This window comes from Cherax quadricarinatus, chromosome 9 (genome assembly GCF_038502225.1).
Source record: "Cherax quadricarinatus isolate ZL_2023a chromosome 9, ASM3850222v1, whole genome shotgun sequence".
Taxonomy (NCBI): domain Eukaryota; kingdom Metazoa; phylum Arthropoda; class Malacostraca; order Decapoda; family Parastacidae; genus Cherax; species Cherax quadricarinatus.
This window is the reverse complement of record NC_091300.1, coordinates 24,134,851-24,157,992: the sequence shown is the minus strand read 5'-3', so window position 1 is coordinate 24,157,992 and position 23,142 is coordinate 24,134,851. Positions and strand designations below refer to the sequence as shown.

The 23,142-nt window shown below is 40.3% G+C and overlaps 1 protein-coding gene across 1 annotated transcript in view; it reads left to right on the top strand.

The window, feature by feature from the left end:
- LOC128686135 (sin3 histone deacetylase corepressor complex component SDS3) overlaps positions 1-23,142 on the top strand; it is a 71,399-nt gene that overhangs the window by 28,471 nt on the left and 19,786 nt on the right. Inside the window, exon 5 of the mRNA XM_053772838.2 lies at positions 3,920-4,091. Within this exon, the coding sequence (XP_053628813.1) occupies positions 3,920-4,091 (172 nt within the window). The remainder of the gene's footprint in view (positions 1-3,919; positions 4,092-23,142) is intronic.

Sequence of the window (23,142 nt, the reverse complement as noted above, 5' to 3'; positions counted from 1 at the left end):
GAATACAACCATAAATACTATACAAAAATAGACCACAAAGTCGGCATTTTAATTAAAAAAACGGTTGGATTTTTTTTTCTCTCATTATGCACTGTGTGCTGCAGGATTTTCTTTATATGGTGCACACTGACCACACAGACCCATTCTCTTACATGTGGGCCTACCAGCTTTCTCCTGCTTGATTTGAAGCCGCTAGAATTTATGAGTATGCGTCAAAAACGGTGGCTCGTAAGACGTATATATATGACTGAAACAGTCAAAGGGTTAAACAACCATGGTGACATTACACATCCCTGGCTAAGACCTACTTTTACTGGGAAGTAATCTCCCTCTCTTCTACACACCCTAAACTGAGCCTCACTATCCTCATAAAAACTCTTTACAGCATTTAGTAACTTACTACCTATTCCATATACTTGCAACTTCTGCCACATTGCTCCCCTATCCACTCTATCTTATGCCTTTTCTAAATCCATAAATGCAATGAAAACTTCACCACCTTCATCTAAATACTATTCACATATATGCTTCAATGTAAACACTTGATCTACACATCCCCTACCCACTCTAAAGCCTCCTTGCTCATCTGCAATCCTACTCTATGTCTTACTTCTAATTCTTTCAGTAATAACCTTACCATACACTTTTCCTGGCATACTCGGTAAACTTATTCCCCTATAATTTTTACAATCTCTTTTGTCCCCCCTCCCTTTATATAAAGAAACTATACATGCTCTCTGCCAATCCCGAGGTACCTTCCCCTCATTCATACATTTATTAAACAAAAATACCAACCACTCCAACATTATATCCTCCCCTGCTTTTAACATTTCTGTCATGATCTCATCAGTTTCAGCTGCTTTACCCCCTTACATTCTACGTAATGCCTCACGCACCTCCCCCACACTCACATCCTGCTCTTGTTCACTCTTAAAAGATGTTATACCTCCCTGGCCAGTGCATGAAATTACTGCTGCCCTTTCTTCGACATTTAAAAGTGCCTCAAAATATTCCCGCCATCTACCCAATACCTCCAGCTCCCCTTCTACAAATCCCCTACTCTGTTTTTAACTGATAAATCTATTTGTTCCCTTGGCTTTCTTAACTTGTTTATCTCACTCCAAAACTTTTTCTTATTTTCATCAAAATTTCTTGACTGCCTCTCCCACTCTATCATCTGCTCTCCTTTTGCACTCTCTCACCACTCTCTTCACCTTTCTTTTACTCTCCATATACTCTGCTCTTCTTATAACACTTCTGCTTTGTAAAAACCTCTCATAAGCTACCTTTTTCTCTTTTATCACACCATTTACTTCATCATTCTACCAATCACTCCTCTTTCCTCCTGCACCCACCATCCTATAGCCACAAACTTCTGCCCCACATTCTAATACTGCATTTTTAAAACTATTCCAACCCTCTTCAACCCCACACCACTTGCACTAGCCCACCTTTCTGCCAGTAGTTGCTTATATCTCACCCTAACTTCCTCCTCCCTTAGTTATACATTTTCACCTCTCTCTTTCTTGCTGTTGCCATTTTCCTTTTGTCCCATCTACCTCTAACTGTAGCTACAACTAAATAATGATCCGATATATCAGTTGCCCCTCTATAAACATGTACATCATGAAGCCTACCCATCAACCTTTTATCCACCAATAATAATCTAACAAACTACTTTCATTACATACTATATCATACCTTGTATACTTATTTATCCTCTTTTTCATAAAATATGTATTACTTATTACCAAACCTCCTACCATCACGTAAAACAATTACAGGCTTTCATTTTACACTCACTTGGCAGGATGGTAGTAACCTCCCTGGGTGGTTGCTGTCTACCAACCTACTACATATAAATAAATTTAAATAAAAATAAGTTGTAATAAAAGATACTAAGAAATACGGCAGTGATATGGTAAATTACAAATGGAATATTTGGCAACACAGATTTTAAAAAGTAAAGTAATAATAACTTGTAATAAAGAATACTAAAAGGATTATAATTGGTGAAATAAAGCAATGGTATGGTAAATTACAAATTTATAAAATAATAGAAGCGATAAAAGGGCAGTGATATGGTAAAATACAAATACATATAGTAGTAGAAGCGATAATAAAGGGTAACAATAGAGATTAAACACAATTAAGACTATGAGGTAGAGTGGTAATTAAAGACAAAAGTAAAATACAAAAGTAGTAAGAGGGTATTAGAATTTAAGTAACTAATTTTACAGCAGTATATATCAGTTACATAGTGGTTCATAACACTATTCGTGGATGGTGGGTATAAACTGCACCTTACTCTGAGTCGGTTAAACCAGCCTCGTTAAGAAACTTTTATAGTTCATATTCCATAGAGGTGAAGTACCTCTTCCCATTAGGTTCTTTCCTAACTGCGATTTTACCGTCCCTCACAAAGCACTGATGGATTTTTTGGGTGTGGCGTAATTTTCTTAATCGATAAAGGAGGTTTTGCCTTGTTTTGCTAAGGCACTCACTGACATATACCTTGAATTTCATGGATAAGGATGGTTTTAACAGGCTATTCCTTGACAAGCTAGTGTTGAATTTTAAGAGCACTGTTTTTTTCCTTGCTTGGCAGCCCATCAGTTTGCACTCTTTTACTTCATCACTACGTATGTTTAGGCAAAGGTGGTCCTTAATAAGCTGTAGAGTGGTCTCCATGCATGTCTCTTGGGTTACTGTAGGTGGGAGATGGTTGCTGTTAACTATAACCGTGGCAGAGAGCTGTTGTTGGTCATTATGGTCTTGGAAGGTGTTGATGACGTTGGCGAGTTAGAGCTCAACTCGTGATCTTTCTTCTATGAGGGTGGAGTTTAGTTTAGTGACTTGCTCTTGAAGGCTATTGATGGTGTGCTCATTTTCAGTGTGGCTGTTGTTTTTACCTTCTAGGGTAGTGAATCTGTCAAGGAATTGATCGTTGGCAGGTTTTAGTTGTTGTACTTCCTGGGTGAGTAAGCCGTTTGCCGTTCTTAATTCCTGCATTTCTTGAATTAATGTGGCAATTTGTTGGTCTTGTGCCTTGATGTATGTAGCCATATCCGGATATTGCAGCTCCAGTTTGTCAAATCCAAGGAAGGAGTTCACTTCTTTGCTTGGGGTGGCGGCCATGTTTGTTGATGTTCAGCGAGTGGTGTGGAGGCTGCAGTGGGTGGTGTGGGTTGCGCCCTTCTTGCTTGGAGGAGACGCTGTACTGGTAATAATGTTCCCTTCACCTGTGTTGTTGTGAGTCTTGGCTTGATTATTGGATTTTCTACTGTTGTGCTGACCCTTGGCCATTGACAGTGGGCTCAGGCAGCTTGTTGAGTATGGATAGTAGACAGATGTAGAGAGGATTAACTTCACTTGGCAGTGGGGTGAATAGTGGGGTGACAAATGTTCTTGGTAGGTTGGTTCTTTTGGGTGTATTTTGGTGGCTTAGGTAATTTTTGCAGATGAATTATGTTGTTTTGGGTTTCCACATCATTAGTGTTATGTGTGTCTTTGCTAGGCCATCACAGGGTTGACAGAATTCTCAGGTGATTGAAAAACAGAGGAGCAAAGACCTTGCTGCTGCTGCAATAAAAACACGCAGAAAAACACCATAGAAAAACACAGAAAAAACACACAAATGCAAACAAAAAATACTTAATATATGTTAGTGTAAACTTGTTATCTTGCATTTATATGCATTTATAAGTGGAAAAAAAAATGACGTTCTGCTTTCCAGCGATGTACGCTTTCAGGCAGTAGTCTGGAACCCAACCTGCCATATACGTGGGGCCCTACTGTACTGTGTATTCTGTAAATCTGTAAGGGCTTCATGACCCATGTGATTGTAGTACTTGTAATCAAATATAATAATAATACTGATACATCTCTGTGGATTAATATTCATTATGTCTTCATACAGTATAAACCAGTCTCAACTAGAAAGTTACGTCGTCGTGGAAATGAACCCGCCCCAATTATAGAGAAACGTCGTAAACCAGTGTCAACAACTCTACAACTCTTACTGGATGAGAGAGAGATGGATGATGATTTAAAACTGATTAACAAGAGCAAGTTATTAAACATGAAGAAAAGTAAGTAGAACTCTTGTAGCAATTTATGAGTTTAAGTAATGTAATTTTATTCTTAAAGCAGACAGATAATTGGATACTCTTCTCACTCTCTCTTATTGTAATTTTTGTTTAAAGAACCATTGTAAGGTCCCTATTGTGGTCGTTAAGTGGCGATAACTGCGCACATACATTTGCCTGTTTGTTTTGTGTGTGTGTGTTTTAATTGTATTTTTTGTTTGCATTCGTGTGTGTGTGTTTTCTGTGTGTTTTTATAAGTGTGTTTACTCACCTGTATGTGGTTGCAGGGGTCAATTCACAGCTCCTGGCCCCACCACTTTGCTTTGTGTGTGTAATAATAATACAGTGGACCCCCGGTATATGATATTAATACGTTCCTGAGAGCTCATTGTATGCCAAAATTATCAGAAGGCGAATTAATTTTCCCCATAAGAAATAATGGAAATCAAATTAATCTGTGCAAGACACCCAAAAGTATGAAAAAAAAAATTTTACCGCATGAAATATTAAGTTTAATGCACACAAACTGAAGAAGACATGCACAGTTTGTAGTACTCTACTAACAATAGAATACATGACACTTACCTTTAATGAAGATCTGGTGGTGATTGATGGGATGGGAGGAGGGGAGAGTGTCAAAGTTGTTAATGTTTAGAAGGGGAATCCCCTTCCATTAGGACTTGAGGTAGCAAGTCCTTTTCCGGGGTTACTTCCCTTCTTCTTTTAACCCTTTGACTGTCGAGGTCGTATATATACGTCTTACGAGGTACCGTGTTTGACGTATATATACTCATAAATTCTAGCGGCTTCAAATCAAACAGGAGAAAGCTGGTAGGCCAACATGTGAGAGAATTGGTCTGTGTGGTCAGTGTGCACCATATAAAAAAAATCCTGGAGCATGCAGTACATAATGAGAAAAAAAAAATTCGACCGTTTTTTTTAATTAAAATGCCGATTTTGTGGTCTATTTTTGTATAGTATTTATGGTTGTATTCTCGTTTTCTTGGTCTCATTTGATAGAATGGAAAACATATTATAGAAATAGAGGTGATTTTGATTGATTTTACTATAAAAAGAACCTGGAAATGGAGCTCAGATTAGGGGAAATGTTTGATTTTTGCTGATGTTCAAAAGTAAACAAATGATGTCGTTGTCCAATAAATGTCCAACTAGCCATTCTAATATGCAGTCATGAATGGGTTGATGTTATTTATACAATTATTACAGTATTGCAGTAGTCTGCATAACAGTAAATCTTCTATTTTTTGTTTGAATAAAAATTCAAAATAGAAAGTAAGAGTAATATCAGAGGGGCTTGGAGACGTGACTGATGAACAAAGAAAATGTTATTTTAGAGCCAGGAATGTCTGCATTGTTCATTCTGGACCTTATTTTGAAATTGTCATATTTTTTAATTTTCGTGAAATTGGCCAAATTGCAAATTTCTGACCATGTTATTGGATAGTTGAAATCGGTAAATGGGCAGTTTCTTGTACTCAATCGATAGAAAAAATGGAATTCTAAAGAAAAAGCTATGAGTTTGGTCAACTGGAACAATGGAATTAGCCAAAAATAGGGCTCAAAGTGGGCGAAATCGCCAATTCGTAAATATCGCCGAGGCCGCTAACTTTGTGAGAGCGTAATTCCGTCAGTTTTCCATCAAATTTCGTGTTTTTGGTGTCATTACAATCGGGAAAAGATTCTCTATCATTTCATAAGAAAAAATTATTATTATTTTTTTTTTTTTGAAATTTTGCGACACCAGGAGACCCCTCAGGATTGGGGGTTGCGACAGTCAAGGGGTTAATGCCACTAGGACCAGCTTGAGAGTCACTGGACCTCTGCTGCGCAACAAATCTGTCCATAGAAGTCTGTACCTCCTGTTCCTTTAAGATTTGTCTAAAATGGGTCATAACATTGTCATTGTAATAGTCACCAGCACGGCTTGCAATAGCTGTGTTAGGGCGATTTTCATCCATAAAGGTTTGCAGTTCAACCCACTTTGCACACATTTCCTTAATTTTTGAAGTAGGCACAATGGATTCCACAACTGGCATAGGCTTCTCAGGGTTAGCCCCAAACCCTTCAAAATCTTTCTTAATTTCCATACTAATTCTCACCCTTTTTACTACAGGGTTGGCACTAGAAGCTTCCTTGGGGCCCATGGTGACTTATTTTGCAGAAACAAGCACCAAAAACACTGTGATAATATGGAATGTACCGAATGTATGCTTAGATGCAAGCACACTAGCTGGCTTGTAAACACTGGCATGCATGGGGCAGTTCAGGCCACATGTGGACGCGTCCCAGACGAATCGTGTGTGGCGGGTTTTTTAACGAGTGGCGAGGCAAAATTTTTGCGGTAAAATGTATCGTATACCGGATTTAACGTATACCGATGCCATTGTATACCGGGGTCCACTGTAATAATAATGCTGTAGTAGTAATAATAATTATAATATACACATGGCACATACTGAATAAGGAGAATATTGAGTGTGGACTCTGACTGTAGTCTTGTACATACCAGGCCCATCGTTGTAACCACTCTGCTACGGAGTTTACGGTAGTATTTTAAAACCAGCACAACTGTGACTTGGCTTTATCAGCAGCACCAACTGTGACCCTACTGTCTTATCCCACAGCCTGAAAAGCTTTCATGGTACATATAAGGACCACAGTTCACGTTGCCACCAAGTGCAGTGGAACCTTGGTACTCGAACAGCTCTGTACTTGAACAATTCAGTATTCGAACGCTTTGTTCGGTAAACAAATTGCTCAGTAGTCAACCGTTTGCTCAGCACTCGACCAGACAAATATGACCTGCCAGAAGTTCTCTGTAACCTACTTTGTATTTCTTTGCATTTTTTTTATTATTTATATAAATATGCCACCATGGGGCCTAAGAGTGTTAGTGATAACAGCCAACTAAAATGAAAATTGATTAGGAAAAGTTTGTTCTGTACTCGAACAGATCGGCACTTGAACAGCCTTCTGGAACCAATTATGTTTGAGGGCCGAGGTTACATTGTATTCTGTTTATTCATTGACAGTTATTAATTAAGACTTTTCTTGGACTTATGAACTATCTGACTTGGAGGGGTATTAGAATTGATGTACCACAAAAGTTTCTGGGGCTGTGGGATGAGACAGTAGGTTTACAGTTCATTCTACTGAAACAGTCACAGCTGTGCTGGTTGTAAAATCATCTTATTGTATGCTCCATAGTAGAGTGATTACAGTGTTGGGCCTGGCATGTACAAGAACCATGGTTTGAGTACCCCCTCAGTACTGTTTATTCAATAACAGTCATTCATTAAGATTTATCTTGGGTATAAAAACAGTCAGGCTTTGAGGGGCATGACAACAGATGTACCTCGAAAGATTTAGGGGCTGTGGGATAAGTGTGGGGATATTTTAGGGTAGGAATAACTGGTCTTGTAACCACGGAGATGGCCATGTTTGTTGACACTGACTGTGGCTAAGCATCCTGCTTAACATATTTGTTATCGTGGATGGTAGCCATCTTTATTTCCTTTGTCATACATCCATGTTTTTGGCCCCCATGTTGGTCCTACATTTTCTAAATTTTTCCTGTAATCATTAACATTGCCTTTGCCCTGCTTACTCTTTAAAATTCTTATTGTTAATCATATTTCTTTATATGCCATTCTCACTCTTACTGTTCAGTGAAGATTGTATATCACTGCTATTGTCATCTTGGTGCCTGCCTGTCATTAACCCCTAAACGGTCCAAACATATATATACCTTCTTACGCGTAGCGCCCCAAACGTATACTATGTACGTTTTAATTTTCCTGCCTCCAAATTTGGCACGATTGCCCTGAGATGCCTGGTCATCATAAAATGGGTCTTAACACTCGGTGTGTACCATATTAAAAAATCTGGGACCACTTAGTATCTTGTGGGAGCGCCAGTTAAATTGAGCGCCAGCTAGAGCAAACAGTGCGGCAAACACCAAGGATTCACTGATGTAATGTCATATTAACACTCCTCTTTTAAGAGGGAAGTGATGTTAACCCAAAGTTTAGGGTCTGTCGATCTCTATCTCTGTCTTTCTCTGTCTATCTGTCTCTGTCTGTCTATCTGTGTCTGTCTGTCTGTCTCTATCTCTTTCAATCTGTCTCTGTCTCAAAGGTACAAATAAATATAAGTATACATAGTGTAAATTACCTAGGATAACCCAAAAAATTCAGACAGAGTGCTATACTCTGCTTGAAGATGTGAGCAAATGTGATGACGCAGTCTTGTGGCTTTCTCTGAGACAGAGAGCTAGACGGATAGACAGATGGACAGGGAGCTTGACAGACAGACAAATAGACAGACAGACATGTTTGTGTACCAGCGAAAACAAAGCTAGGGTGATGCTCATCAAATATCACCTCTAATCTTTTCTTATCAAGTGTTATCACTGCACCCTTGCGTATGCTCATCAGCACTTATCAGATGTTATCTCATCTTATCATGTCACTGTCAGGGGTGGACTTTATTTTCATGCTTCAAGGGAACTTATTATTACATTTCCTCCTCTCCTCCTCCTGTCCTCCTCCTCCCCTCCTCCTCCTGTCCTCCTCCTGTCCTCCTCCTCCTGTCCTCCTCCTCCTGTCCTCCTCCTCCTCCCCTCCTCCTCCTCCTCCTCCTCCCCTCCTCCTCCCCTCCTCCTCCTCCTCCTCCACCTCCCCTCCTCCTCCTCCTCCCCTCCTCCTCCTCCCCTCCTCCTCCCCTCCTCCTCCCCTCCTCCTCCCCTCCTCCTCCTCCTCCTCCTCCTCCTCCCCTCCTCCTCCTCCCCTCCTCCTCCCCTCCTCTTCCCCTCCTTTTCCCCTCCCTCCCTCCCTCCCTCCCTCCCTCTTCTACTTCCACATATCAAAAACATTGCTGGAACATATAAATGCTTTGTATATAGTATTCCAAGACAATAGTAAATGGCCAAGGCAGGTATAAATATCCACCTGTCAATGTGTTTGTGACAATTTGAGTACAATTTCAGTACCTAATACTAGTGTTAGAACAAAGATTGGTTATGAAGTGACATGGACTACTATAAATTGTAATTATCAGAACATAAAAATTATATCTTCTTTCTTTCAACGCACCAGCCATATCCCACTGAGATGGGGTGGCCCAAAAGGAAAAACGAAAGTTTCGCCTTTTGAATTTAGTAATATATACAGGAGAAGGGGTTACTAGCCCCTTGCTCCCGGCATTTTAGTCGCCTCTTACAACACGCATGGCTTACGGAGGAAGAATTCTGTTTCACTTCCCTATGGAGATAAGAGGAAATAGACAAGAACAAGAACTAGAAAGAAAATAGAAGAAAACCCAGAGGGGTATGTATATATATGCTTGTACATGTATGTGTAGTGTGACCTAAGTGTAAGTAGAAGTAGCAAGACGTACCTGAAATCTTGCATGTTTATGAAACAGAAAAAAGGACACCAGCAATCCTACCATCATGTAAAACAATCACAGGCTTTCGTTTTACACTCACTTGGCAGGGCGGTAGTACCTCCCTGGGTGGTTGCTGTCTACCAACCTACTACCTATAATAAAAATTATATAAAAATGAAAAATAGAAAAAAAGATATATCAGCAACACCTGCAAGTGGCAGGACTCGATGTTGCCGTCACGTGAGCATCCAGTGCTAACTTCTCGGCCTCATATCTCTGTAAGTACTGACTCTAATTATTTTTTAATCTTAAACACTTAAAAAAAATGTGCTCTTTTTTTCCCATTAAAAAAACTTTTTTTTTTTTTTTTTTTTTTTTTCAAAATATTTGGGGTGGTGCGCAGGTGAACACACATATACGTTTGGACTGTTTAAGGGTTAATGTTGATGTTATAATTTTCATTAATTAATTTATATTAAGTGCTTAGTCCATGTTGGTCATTCAGTGCAAGATATGATGGAGGCTTGATCCTTTGTCTGCTGAGCACAAATTAGACACGCTTCCTATTTGTACTTGCCTATATATAGTTATAGTCTTCAGATTACTCAGTGTGTGTTTGTCACCTTAAATCGTTCTTTATCCTGAGTGCCACTCCCATTCTCCCTTTCTCTTCTTGCTTTCTACATATGGTACCCATCTGGAAGACTCATTTTTCTGTGTATTATATCTCATGAGGGCTAAGATGTCTGGTTCTCCTGTGTTATTCTGCTTATCTCACCACTTTGTTTTGTGTAGAAATCTGCATTTGTATACCACTCACTGATCCTTCTGTTACAATTTGTTGGTTACCCTGCTCCTGCCTCTACAGTTATATGGGGATACTCAGTGTGAGTATTGCTGTGGGGAGCATATGGGTTTGGGACTGTGGTTATGGAGATTAAGAAGTTTGGGGATATGTGACCCTTCAAGGAAGGTTCCTTAACCCCTTCAGGGTCCAAGGCCAAAATCTGGAGTGGTGCTCCAGTGTCCAAGAAATTTTGAAAAAAAAAAAAAAAAAAAAAATACAGAATTAAAGAGTTTATTTTTGTGAAGGTAATAAGACCAAAAAAAAAATTCTGATCAGTACTTACCAAGATACAGTGCTGAGAAGTTGACCCAAAATGACGTGGTGGCGGCAACATCGATGATTTCCACATACACGCATTACTTTATTTAACCCTTTGAGGGTTTTGGTCGTACTAGTACGTCTTACGCGTAGGGGTTTTTGACGTACTAGTACTCATAAATTCTAGCGGCCTCAAATCTAGTGGGAGAAAGCTGGTAGGCCTTCATATGAAAGAATGGGTCTATGTGGTCAGTGTACACAGTCTAAAGAAAATCCTGCAGCACACAGTGCATAATGAGAAAAAAAAAACTTTGACCATTTTTTTTAATAAATCAGCGACTTTGCAGTGTATTTTCGTATGGTATTTATTGTTGTATTCTAGTTTTCTTGGTCTAATTTTATAGAATGGAAGACATATTACAGAAATTGAGATGATTTTGACTGGTTTTACAATGAAAGGTGCCTTGAAATTGAGCTCAAAGTAGCAGAAATGTTCGATTTTTACCAAACTTCAAAAGTAAACAAATCGTGCCAAGTGTGCAATACACGTCAACTGGTGAGTCTAATATTCTTTCACAAGTGCACCAATAATATTTATACCATTTTTTACACTAATGCAGTAGTCTGCTTAACAGTAAATCTTATATTTTTTGTGAAAATAAAAATTCAAAGTGGAAAGCAAAAGAATATAAGAGGGGCCTTGAGACGTGACTAATGACCAGAGGAAATGTCATTTTAGTGCCAGGAATGTCTTTCTTGTTTATTCTGGACCCTATTCGGAAATTGGCATCTTTTGAAATTTGTGTGAAATTGGCAAAATTGCTAAATTCTGACCACTGTACTGGATAGTTGAATTTCATAAATGGGTGGTTTCTTGCGCCCATTCGATAGAAAAAATGGAGTTCTAGCGAAATATTCATGTTTTTTGTCGACTAGTACAGTGAAATTGGCCGAAAATGGGGCTCAAAGTGGGCAAAATCGCTGATGCGTAAACATCGCCGAGACCACTAACTTTGCGAGAGCATAATTCCGTAAGTTTTCTATCAAATTTCAAACTTTTGGTGTCTTTATGATCAGGAAAAGATTCTCTATCTTTTCATAAGAGAAAATAATTTTTTTTTTTTAAATTTGGCCGACCCTGAGAACAAGTTTCGGAGAGGGCCTGTCGACCCTCAAAGGGTTAATGTTTTTTTTTTAGTTTTTTCTTTTCTTTTCTAATTTTTTTCTTTTCCTACTAACATTTGGGGCCTGAGAGACCAATACTGTATATAATGTATATATATAAACTCACTGTATTGAACACAATAACCACACTAAAGTTATTATCATATTATTGTTTACCACTGTTTTTTTTTTTTTTTCTCCAACAAGTCGGCTGTTTCCCACCGAGGCAGGGTGACCCATAAAGAAAGAAAATGCCCAAAAAGAAAATACTTTCATCATCATTCAACACTTTCACCTCACTCACACATAATCACTGTTTTTGCAGAGGTGCTCAGAACACAACAGTTTAGAAGCATATATGTATAAAGATACACAACATATCCCTCCAAGCTGTTAATATCCCAAAACCCCTCCTTTAAAGTGCAGGCATTGTACTTCCCATTTCCAGGACTCAAGTCCGGCTATATAAAAATAACCGGTTTCCCTGAATCCCTTCACTAAATATTACCCTGCTCACACTCCAACAGATCGTCAAGTCCCAAATACCATTCGTCTCCATTCACTCCTATCGAACACGCTCATGCACGCTTGCTGGAAGTCCAAGCCCCTCGCCCACAAAACCTCCCTTACCCCTTCCTTCCAACCTTTTCAAGGATGACCCCTACCCCGCCTTCCTTCTCCTACAGATTTAAATGCTCTCCATGTCATTCTACTTTGATCCATTCTCTCTAAATGACCAAACCACCTCAACAACCCCTCTTCAGCCATCTGACTAATACTTTTATTAACTCCACACCTTCTCCGAATTTCCAAACTCCGAATTTTCTGCATAATATTTACACCACACATTGCCCTTAGACAGGACATCTCCACTGCCTCAACTGCCTCCTCGCTGCTGCATTCACAACCCAAGCTTCACATCCATATAAGAGTGTTGGTACTACTATACTTTCATATATTCCCTTCTTTGCCTCCATAGATAAAGTTTTTTGACTCCACATATACCTCAACGCACCACTCACCTTTTTTCCTTTACCACTGTTGTTTATTACAATAAACATGCACAAATCTTGTATAATACTAATGTTCTATCATATTTTTACATATTTACAATCACTGGACATGGTTTTAGAACTGCTGGAGCTTGTGTAACTCCTTGAAACAAGGCACCATGCACAGAGGTACCTTACATTCCTCACACATAAACCGAGTGTCTTTGCATCTTTGTTGCCGTCGTTTTGTTTGTGCACAGACGATGCATCTTTTCTGAGCAAATTTCTTCTGAGTTGAAGGAAGCTGTATTATGAAATGATCACCTTCCCCCCTCAAACGCTTGGGTATATCCTGAGGAGTTCGAGGACCTTGTTGTATAGCAAGTGTTGTTACCTGGTACTTCATTGTGAGTTGTCTGACGACAGACAAACAAAATTTACCATACGATGGTCTGATGCCAGTCTTCATTTTTTTTTTTTTCAACAAGTCGGCCGTCTCCCACCGAGGCAGTCTTCACTTGGTACATATTATATGCATTGAGCATTGAAATGTCCATGAGATGGAAGAAAAGTTTCATGTACCACTTGTAACTTTTACGAACACAATCAACAAAGCCAATCTGCATGTCACATTTGTCAACCAAGCGCATGTTTTGTGTATAATCAATCACTGTCACTGGTTTTCGAATACGTTCATTAGTCACTCGATCAACTTTGCCACTGTCTTGCATTTCGTTACGGTGAATGGTTGTCAACAATGTGGCATCTCGTTTGTCATGCCACCGTAATGCCATGATGTCATTGGCACTAAACACCTGCACGTCATCACCACGAGCACCTGCATTGAGCCTGGGCATATGTTTACGATTAGAATGCACTGTGCCACACACACATCTGTCTTGTTCACTCGCAAGAAATCACTGAGTAAAGGGCTTGTGTACCAGTTATCGGTATATAATGTATATAAGGTATATAATGTATATAATGTATATAAGGTGCCATCATGCTTCTCACTATGTCACCTGAGATTCCCAATCACATCTTGGTATCTTTCAATGTTTTACTTCCCATGTATACAACAATATCCAATACCAGGCTACTGTCACAGTCACAGAGTACAAACAGTTTTATACCAAAGCATTTCCTCTTGCTCGGTATATACTGCTTTAATGACAGCCTACCTTTGAACAAAATCAAAGACTCGTCAATTACAAGACTCTTGACTGGATAAAAGTACATGCTGAACTTTTGTTTGAGATACATAAAAACATTTCTAATCTTGTATAACCTGTCACTTCTGTCAGGCCTGGTTTTGTCAGAGAAGTGCAACATACGTAACAATAAGATAAACCTGTTCACTGGGATGATTTCACTGAAGACTGGGATAGAAATTAGCCGATCTGTGGACCAGTATGCTTTTATATTATGCTTATAGACATGATGCATAAGCATTATTGTTGCAAAAAGCAAATAAATTTCTGCAACAGTCGTCTCTTTCCACCGGTGTAGTCTTGACTGTGGTGATATGATCGTATTTGCCATGGTGTACTCAAAATACAGTGGACCCTTGACCAATGATATTAATCCGTTCCTGAGAGCTCATTGTTAATCAAAATAATTGTTAGTCAAGTTAACCCTTTGACTGTTTACGCCGTATATATACGTCTTACGTGCCACTGTTTCTGACGTATTAATACGCGTAAATTCTAGAGGCTTCAAATCTAGTGGGAGAAAGCTGGTAGGCCCACATGTGAGAGAATGGGTCTGTGTGGTCAATGTGCACCACATAAAAAAAATCCTGCAGCACGCAGTGCGTAATGAGAAAAAAAAACTGACCGTTTTTTTTGGATTAAAACGCCAACTTTGAGGTGCATTTTCGTATAGTATTTATCGTTTTCATGGTCTCAAGTGATAAAGTGGAAAATATATTACAGAAATAGAGATGATTTTGATTACTTTCACAATGAAAACGACCTTGAAATTGAGCTCAAAGTAGTGGAAATGTTCGATTTTTACCAATGTTCAGGAGTAAACAAATCACACCACATGTCCAATACACGTCAACTGGGGAGTCTGAGATTCTTTCACTAGTGCACTTATATTATTTATACCATTTTTACAATAATGCAGTAATCTGCATACCAGTAAATTTTGTGTTTTTTTGTATGAATAAAAAATCAAAATAGAAAGCAATAGTAATATAAGAGGGGCCTAGAGACATGACTAATGAACAGAGGATATGTTATTTTAGTGCCAAGAATGTCTACATTGTTTATTCTGGACCCTATTTTGAAATTGGCATCTTCTTTAATTTGTGTGAAATTGGTCAAATTGCCAATTTCTGACTACAATGGACCCCCGCATAGCGACTTTAATCCGTGCAAGAGGGCTCACTGTTATGCGAAATGATCGTTATGCGAATGAATTTTCCCCATAAGAAATAATGGAAATCAAATTAATCCGTGCAAGACACCCAAAAGTATGAAAAAAAAAGAAATTTTACCACATGAAATGTTAATTTTAATACACACAAACTGAAAAAGGCATGCACAATTACATGACACTTACTTTTATTGAAGATCTGGTGATGATTGATGGGATGGGAGGAGGGGAGAGAGAGTGTTAGTGTTTAGAAGGGGAATCCCCTTCCATTAAGACTTGAGGTGTCGAGTCCTTTTCTGGGGTTACTTCCCTTCTTCTTTAAATGCCACTAGGACCAGCTTCAGAGTCACTGGACTTCTTTCGCACAACATATCTGTCCATAGTGGCCTGTACCTCTCGTTCCTTTATTATATTATTTATTATCACACTGGCCGATTCCCACCAAGGCAGGGTGGCCCGAAAAAGAAAAACTTTCACCATCATTCACTCCATCACTGTCTTGCCAGAAGGGTGCTTTACACTACAGTTTTTAAACTGCAACATTAACACCCCTCCTTCAGAGTGCAGGCACTGTACTTCCCATCTCCAGGACTCAAGTCCGGCCTGCCGGTTTCCCTGAACCCCTTCATAAATGTTACTTTGCTCACACTCCAACAGCACGTCAAGTATTAAAAACCATTTGTCTCCATTCACTCCTATCAAACACGCTCATGCATACCTGCTGGAAGTCCAAGCCCCTCACACACAAAACCTCCTTTAACCCCTCTCTCCAACCTTTCCTAGGCCGACCCCTACCCCGCCTTCCTTCCACTACAGACTGATACACTCTTGAAGTCATTCTGTTTCGCTCCATTCTCTCTACATGTCCGAACCACCTCAACAACCCTTCCTCAGCCCTCTGGACAACAGTTTTGGTAATCCCGCACCTCCTCCTAACTTCCAAACTACGAATTCTCTGCATTATATTCACACCACACATTGCCCTCAGACATGACATCTCCACTGCCTCCAGCCTTCTCCTCGCTGCAACATTCATCACCCATGCTTCACACCCATATAAGAGCGTTGGTAAAACTATACTCTCATACATTCCCCTCTTTGCCTCCAAGGACAAAGTTCTTTGTCTCCACAGACTCCTAAGTGCACCACTCACTCTTTTTCCCTCATCAATTCTATGATTCACCTCATCTTTCATAGACCCATCCGCTGACACGTCCACTCCCAAATATCTGAATACATTCACCTCCTCCATACTCTCTCCCTCCAATCTGATATTCAATCTTTCATCACCTAATCTTTTTGTTATCCTCATAACCTTACTCTTTCCTGTATTCACCTTTAATTTTCTTCTTTTGCACACCCTACCAAATTCATCCACCAATCTCTGCAACTTCTCTTCAGAATCTCCCAAGAGCACAGTGTCATCAGCAAAGAGCAGCTGTGACAACTCCCACTTTGTGTGTGATTCTTTTTCTTTTAACTCCACGCCTCTTGTCAAGACCCTTGCATTTACATATCTTACAACCCCATCTATAAATAGTCATAAATATATTATGACTTCCCTAAAGTGTTTCACAACATTGTCAGTGTACAGGTTGCCAACACGGCTTGCAATAGCTGTGTGAGGGTGATTTTCATCCATGAAGGTTTGCACTTCAAGCCACTTTGCACAGATTTCCTTAATCTTTGTAGTAGGCAACTTCTTCAATTTCTCTCTCCCCTCCTCTGAACCAGTTTCCTCAGGTCTGGCCTCTTGCTGTTGAAGTTGATCTATCAGCTCATCAGTGGTTAGTTCTTCATTGTCCTCCTCCACCAACTCTTCCACATCATCCCCACTAACCTCCAACCCCAAGGACTTTCCCAATGCCACAATGGATTCCTCAACTGGCATAATCCTCTCAGGGTTAGCCTCAAACCCTTCAAAATCCCTTTTGTCTACACATTCTGGCCACAGTTTCTTCCAAGCAGAGTTCAAGGTCTTCTTAGTCACTCTCTCCCAAGCCTTACCTATAAGGTTTACACAATTGAGGATATTAAAGTGCTCTCTCCAAAACTCTCTTAGAGTCAGTTGAGTTTCTGAGGTCACTACAAAGCACCTTTCAAACAGAGCTTTTGTGTACAGATTTTTGAAGTTTGCAATAACCTGCTGGTCCATGGGCTGCAGGAGAGGAGTGGTATTAGGAGGCAAAAACTTCACCTTAATGAATTTCATGTCCCCATAAAGTCGCTCTGCCACGTCTGTAGGATGACCAGGGGCATTGTCTAACACCAGGAGGCACTTAAGTTCTAATTTCTTTTCAGTTAGGTAATCTTTCACATTGGGGGCAAATGCATGGTGTAACCAGTCATAGAAAAAGTCCCTAGTGACCCATGCCTTACTGTTTGCCCTCCACAGCACACACAAATTCTCCTTGAGGACATTCTTTTGCCTGAACGGTCTGGGAGTTTCAGAGTGATACACTAATAAAGGCTTCACTTTGCAATCACCAGTAGCATTGGAACACATCAACAAAGTAAGCCTGTCTTTCATAGGCTTATGTCCTGGGAGTGCCTTTTCCTCCTGAGTAATGTAGGTCCTGCTTGGCATTTTCTTCCAAAACAGGCCTGTTTCATCATAATTAAACACTTGTTCAGGTTTCAGTCCTTCACTGTCTATGTACTCCTTGAATTCCTGCACATATTTTTCAGCTGCTTTGTGGTCCGAACTGGCAGCCTCACCATGCCTTATCACACTATGTATGCCACTACGCTTCTTAAATCTCTCAAACCAACCTTTGCTGGCCTTAAATTCACTCGCATCATCACTAGTTGCAGGCATTTTTTTAATTAAATCCTCATGCAACTTCCTAGCCTTTTCGCTTATGATCGCTTGAGAGACGCTATCTCCTGCTAGCTGTTTTTCATTTATCCACACCAATAAGAGTCTCTCAACATCTTCCATCACTTGCGATCTCTGTTTCGAAAACACAGTTAAACCTTTGGCAAGAACAGCTTCCTTGATTGCCTTTCTGTTGCCCACAATAGTAGCGATGGTTGATTTGGGTTTCTTGTACAACCTGGCCAGGTCGGCGACACGCACTCCACTTTCATACTTATCAATGATCTCTTTCTTCATCTCTATAGTAATTCTCACCCTTATTGCTGTAGGGTTGGCACTAGAAGCTTTCTTGGGGCCCATGGTCACTTATTTTGCTGATAAAATCACCAAAAACACTGTAATAATACGAAATGTTCCGATTGTATGGTTGGATGTTACCGCGGAGGCTGGCTGGTAAACAATGCCACCGGCGGCACATGTGAGGCTGGCTAAGGGTGCACATTGGATACGTCTCGGACGAAGAGCGGTGAGCGGGTTTTTGAGCGGTATGCGAGGCAAAATTTTTGCGATAAAAGCGAGCGGTATGCGGATTGTACGTTATGTGATGCCGACGGTATGCGGGGGTCCACTGTACTTTATTGGGTAGTTCAAATCGGTAAATGGGCGGTTTCTTGTACTCAACTGATAGATAAAATGGAGTTCTAAAGAAATAGCTATGAGTTTGGTCGACTGGAACAACGGAATTGGCTATAAACAGGGCTCGAAGTCAGTGAAATCACCGATACGTATGTGTCGCTGAGACCGCTAACTTCACGGGAGTGTAGTTCCGCGAGTTTTCGACCAAATTTCATACTTTTGGTGTCATTACCATTGGGAAAAGATTCTCTATCATTTCATAAGAAAAAATAATATTTTTTTTTTCCAAAAGTTTATCAACATAGAATGACAGTTTCAGAAAGGGGCCTGCGACAGTCAAAGGGTTAATTTTCCCCATAAGAAATAATGGAAATCAAATTAATCCGTGCAAGACACCCAAAAGTATTGAAAAAAAAAATTACCACATGAAATGTTAATTTTAATACACACAAACTGAGGAAGACATGTACAATTACATGACACTTACCTTTATTGAAGATCTGGTGATGATTGATGGGATGGGAGGAGGGGAGACTGTGGATGGTGTTAGTGTTTAGAAGGGGAATCCCCTTCCATTAGGACTTGAGGTGTCAAGTCCTTTTCCGGGGTTACTTCCCTTCTTCTTTTAATGCCACTAGGACCAGCTTGAGAGTCACTGGACCTCTGTCGCACAACATATCTGTCCATAGAAGCCTGTACCTCCCGTTCCTTTATGACATTCCTAAAGTGTTACCCAACATTGTCAGTGTCACAATTAAACACTTGTTCAGGTTTCAATTCTTCACTGTCTATGTACTCCTTGAATTCCTGCACATATTTTTCAGCTGCTTTTTGGTCCAAACTGGCAGCCTCACCGTGCCTTATCACACTATGTATGCCACTACGATTCTTAAATCTCTCAAACCAACCTTTGCTGGCCTTAAATTCACTCACATCACCACTAATTGCAGGCATTTTTCTAATTAAATCCTCATGCAACTTCCTAGCCTTTTCACATATGATCGCTTGAGAGATGCTATCTCCTGCTATCTGTTTTTCATTTATCCACACCAATAATAGTCTCTCAACATCTGTTACTTGCGATCTCAGTTTTGAAAACATAGTTGCACCTTTGGCAAGAACAGCTTCCTTGATTGCCGTTTTCTTGGCCACAATAGTAGCGAGAGTTCATTGGGGTTTTGTGTACAACCTGGCCAGCTCGGAGACACACACTCCACTTTCATACTTAGCAATGATCTCTTTCTTCATATCCATAGTAATTCTCACCCTTTTTGCTGTAGGGTTGGCACTAGAAGCTTTCTTGGGGCCCATGGTGACTTATTTTGCCTGTGCAATCACTAAAAACGCTGTGATAATGTGAAATGTTCCGATTGTATGTTTGGATGGGACTGCGGTGGCTGGCTGGCTTGTAAACACTGGCCACAAGTGGACGCATCTTAGTCGGAACGAATCGTGTTGGTCGAGTTTTTTAGCGCTAGTCGAGGCAAAATTTTTGCGTTAAAATGTAACGCTAGTCGGATTTAACGTTAGACGATGCCATCGTTGGTCGAGGGTCCACTGTACTTGTTACTTTTCCTGACAAAAGTTTCCATCAATGGCTGGTCAAAGAATAGTTCAAAGAATTCCAGTTCATTTGCAGTGTTTCCAAGGGGACAAGTTGGTAGCATTCCACTTTGAGTGTCATCAAAGTGGTGGGGCTTGGGAACAAAATTGGGATTTTGCTGCCAATCTCAGATACGGTTTGCTGGTGGATACTGGACATCATAGGCTGGTTGTGCGTGTAGTTGTGGTTGTGGTGGGCTGGTGGCTGATGCTCCACTTTGTCCTTGAACTGCGGAGTCAGTAGCGTGGGTCCCAGCCTGGGCTGGTGAGTCACGCATGGCCATGGCACTACCATCACCACTACCACCATCTACTGATGCCTGTGGTCTATCCATGCCAAGTGTAGCCACATCATCCTCACTATCACTGTCTATACCTGGTGTAGGGCCATGGGATGTACTCTGGGATGTACTCCGTCCCCTGGACATGGCATAGGGTACACTACCCGAGCGTATGTGGCGGTGTACATACCGACGCTTCACTGGTGAATATGTTTTCTCATTATCACTACTCGAATGATCATCAAGAGCAATAAAATCACAATCCACGTCACTATCATCATCATTACTGAAGTCAGAGGCCTGGCCATGCGAAAATAATAGTTTTCTCTTGCGTTGAGGTACAACTGACCATGACTGAGGAGTGCCCACACCAGAGGTAGAAGGTTGAGGATCGTCATGGTTTTCTGCACTATTATTGCTATCCTGGTCATTTCTTTCGGTCACTAACTGATCAAAGCCAAAGAATTCGTCTTCATTACCACTTCCATCACTGTCAGAACTATCAGATAGGAAGAGGAGAGTCCCAATTTTCCTTGGAGTGAGAGCTGCCTTGCGACGAGGCATGGTGAACAAGAGTAACTGAGTCGGTGTTTCCACAATGCTATGCGGGCGCCTAGATTTTTTGTTTATGGCACACACCCACTACGCAGACCCGTTCTCTCACATGTAGGCCTATGAGCGTTTTTGCGCTAAATTTAACGGCACTAGAATTTTGGCATAGATCTACGGTTTGGACACTCAACGTGAAGCTGTAGATCTACGGGACGGACCCTGAAAGAGTTAATGCTGGTGAGGGGCTCTTAATCTAAGGAATTGGACCTTTGCTCCAATCCTTGTATTAAGCCTGAATGCCTTCCATTTCCCAGGCACTGTATGATCTCTGTTGATTTAGTGCTCCTCTTATGAATGTAATAATAATAATGGGGGATATGTGAGAAAAGGGGGTTCAGAGAGGAAGAATTAAAGAAAAAATGGGAAGAATGGAAGTTTCACCTACATATGGCATATGACTGATGAGTTCTCAAAGACCATATCTGTGAAATGTAATTTGATATCAGTTTGATTTCATCTCTGACCATAATCATTTATAATTTCACAGATCTTGTGAGTTTGTGAAAATATCAAATTTCAAACTGTATACATGTATATACTTGATGATAAATTAGACATATGTGCAACTCTTGGGTATCTTTATTGAGGAAACGTTTTGCCACACAGTGGCTTCATCAGTCCATACATAGGAGAAACTTGAAGAACAGGAGGAGAATGAGGTAATCAGTCCCTCAACCTTGAGTCGATATGGTCAGTCCATCAATCTTGAATAGAATACGGCATATGGGCGGAGAAGCAGCTTATAAACCATAGGCAAGAGAGGTGCAGCAGATGAGGTGGTGTCACATTTGTTCAATGTGGCGAAACGTTTCCTCAATAAAGATACTCAAGAGTTGCACATATGTCTAATTTATCAACGTGTCGGTTCTGTGAACCATTCATCTACAATATATACTTGATTTTTTGTAGTAGCTAGGATGACCTGGATTTGTTTCTGCTGTGGCCAACCCCTAGAAGGGCATGTGTAATTTTTCAGCAATGTTGATTTTAAACTGTTGCATTTAACCCTTAAACGGTCCAAACGTATATATATGTTCACTCGCGCAGCTCCCCGAATATGTATTTTGAAAAAAAAGTTTTTTTTTTTATAGAAAAAAGAACACATTTTTTAAGTGTTTTAGCCTAAAAAAAAAAATTTTTAGGGTCAGTACTTACCGAGATATGAGGCCGCAAAGTTGGCACTTGGCAATCACCTGACGGCAACATCGAGCGCTGCCGCTTGTAGAAATTCTACATATCTATCGTTTTCTTCCATTTTTTTTTTTTTCATTTTCTTGGTTTTCATGATATGATATTATGTTTTATAGTAAATCTTTTGGTATTAATGCCAATTTTTGTTTATACACCAATATTATATACGAAATTATTATCATATTGTCATAACACACATGTACACACTGACAGGTGATTTTGCACACCTGGCTGAATCACATTCTATTATCTACAACTATATACAAGTATTTACATGTCCCACTTATGTTTCTAGAACTCAACAATTGTATGATACTCCATGAAGCATGGATTCATACAGAGTGCCACCCCACACTGGTGACAAATGAATCGTGTGTCCTTCCACTGTTGGGGTCGTTTTTTGGTGGTAGCACACAATACACTTTTTTTTTCTTTTTATTATCACACTGGCCGATTCCCACCAAGGCAGGGTGGCCCGAAAAAGAAAAACTTTCACCATCATTCACTCCATCACTGTCTTGCCAGAAGGGTGCTTTACACTACAGTTTTTAAACTGCAGCATTAACACCCCTCCTTCAGAGTGCAGGCACTGTACTTCCCATCTCCAGGACTCAAGTCCGGCCTGCCGGTTTCCCTGAACCCCTTCATAAATGTTACTTTGCTCACACTCCAACAGCACGTCAAGTATTAAAAACCATTTGTCTCCATTCACTCCTATCAAACACGCTCACGCATGCCTGCTGGAAGTCCAAGCCCCTCGCACACAAACCTCCTTTACCCCCTCCCTCCAACCTTTCCTAGGCCGACCCCTACCCCGCCTTCCTTCCACTACAGACTGATACACTCTTGAAGTTATTCTGTT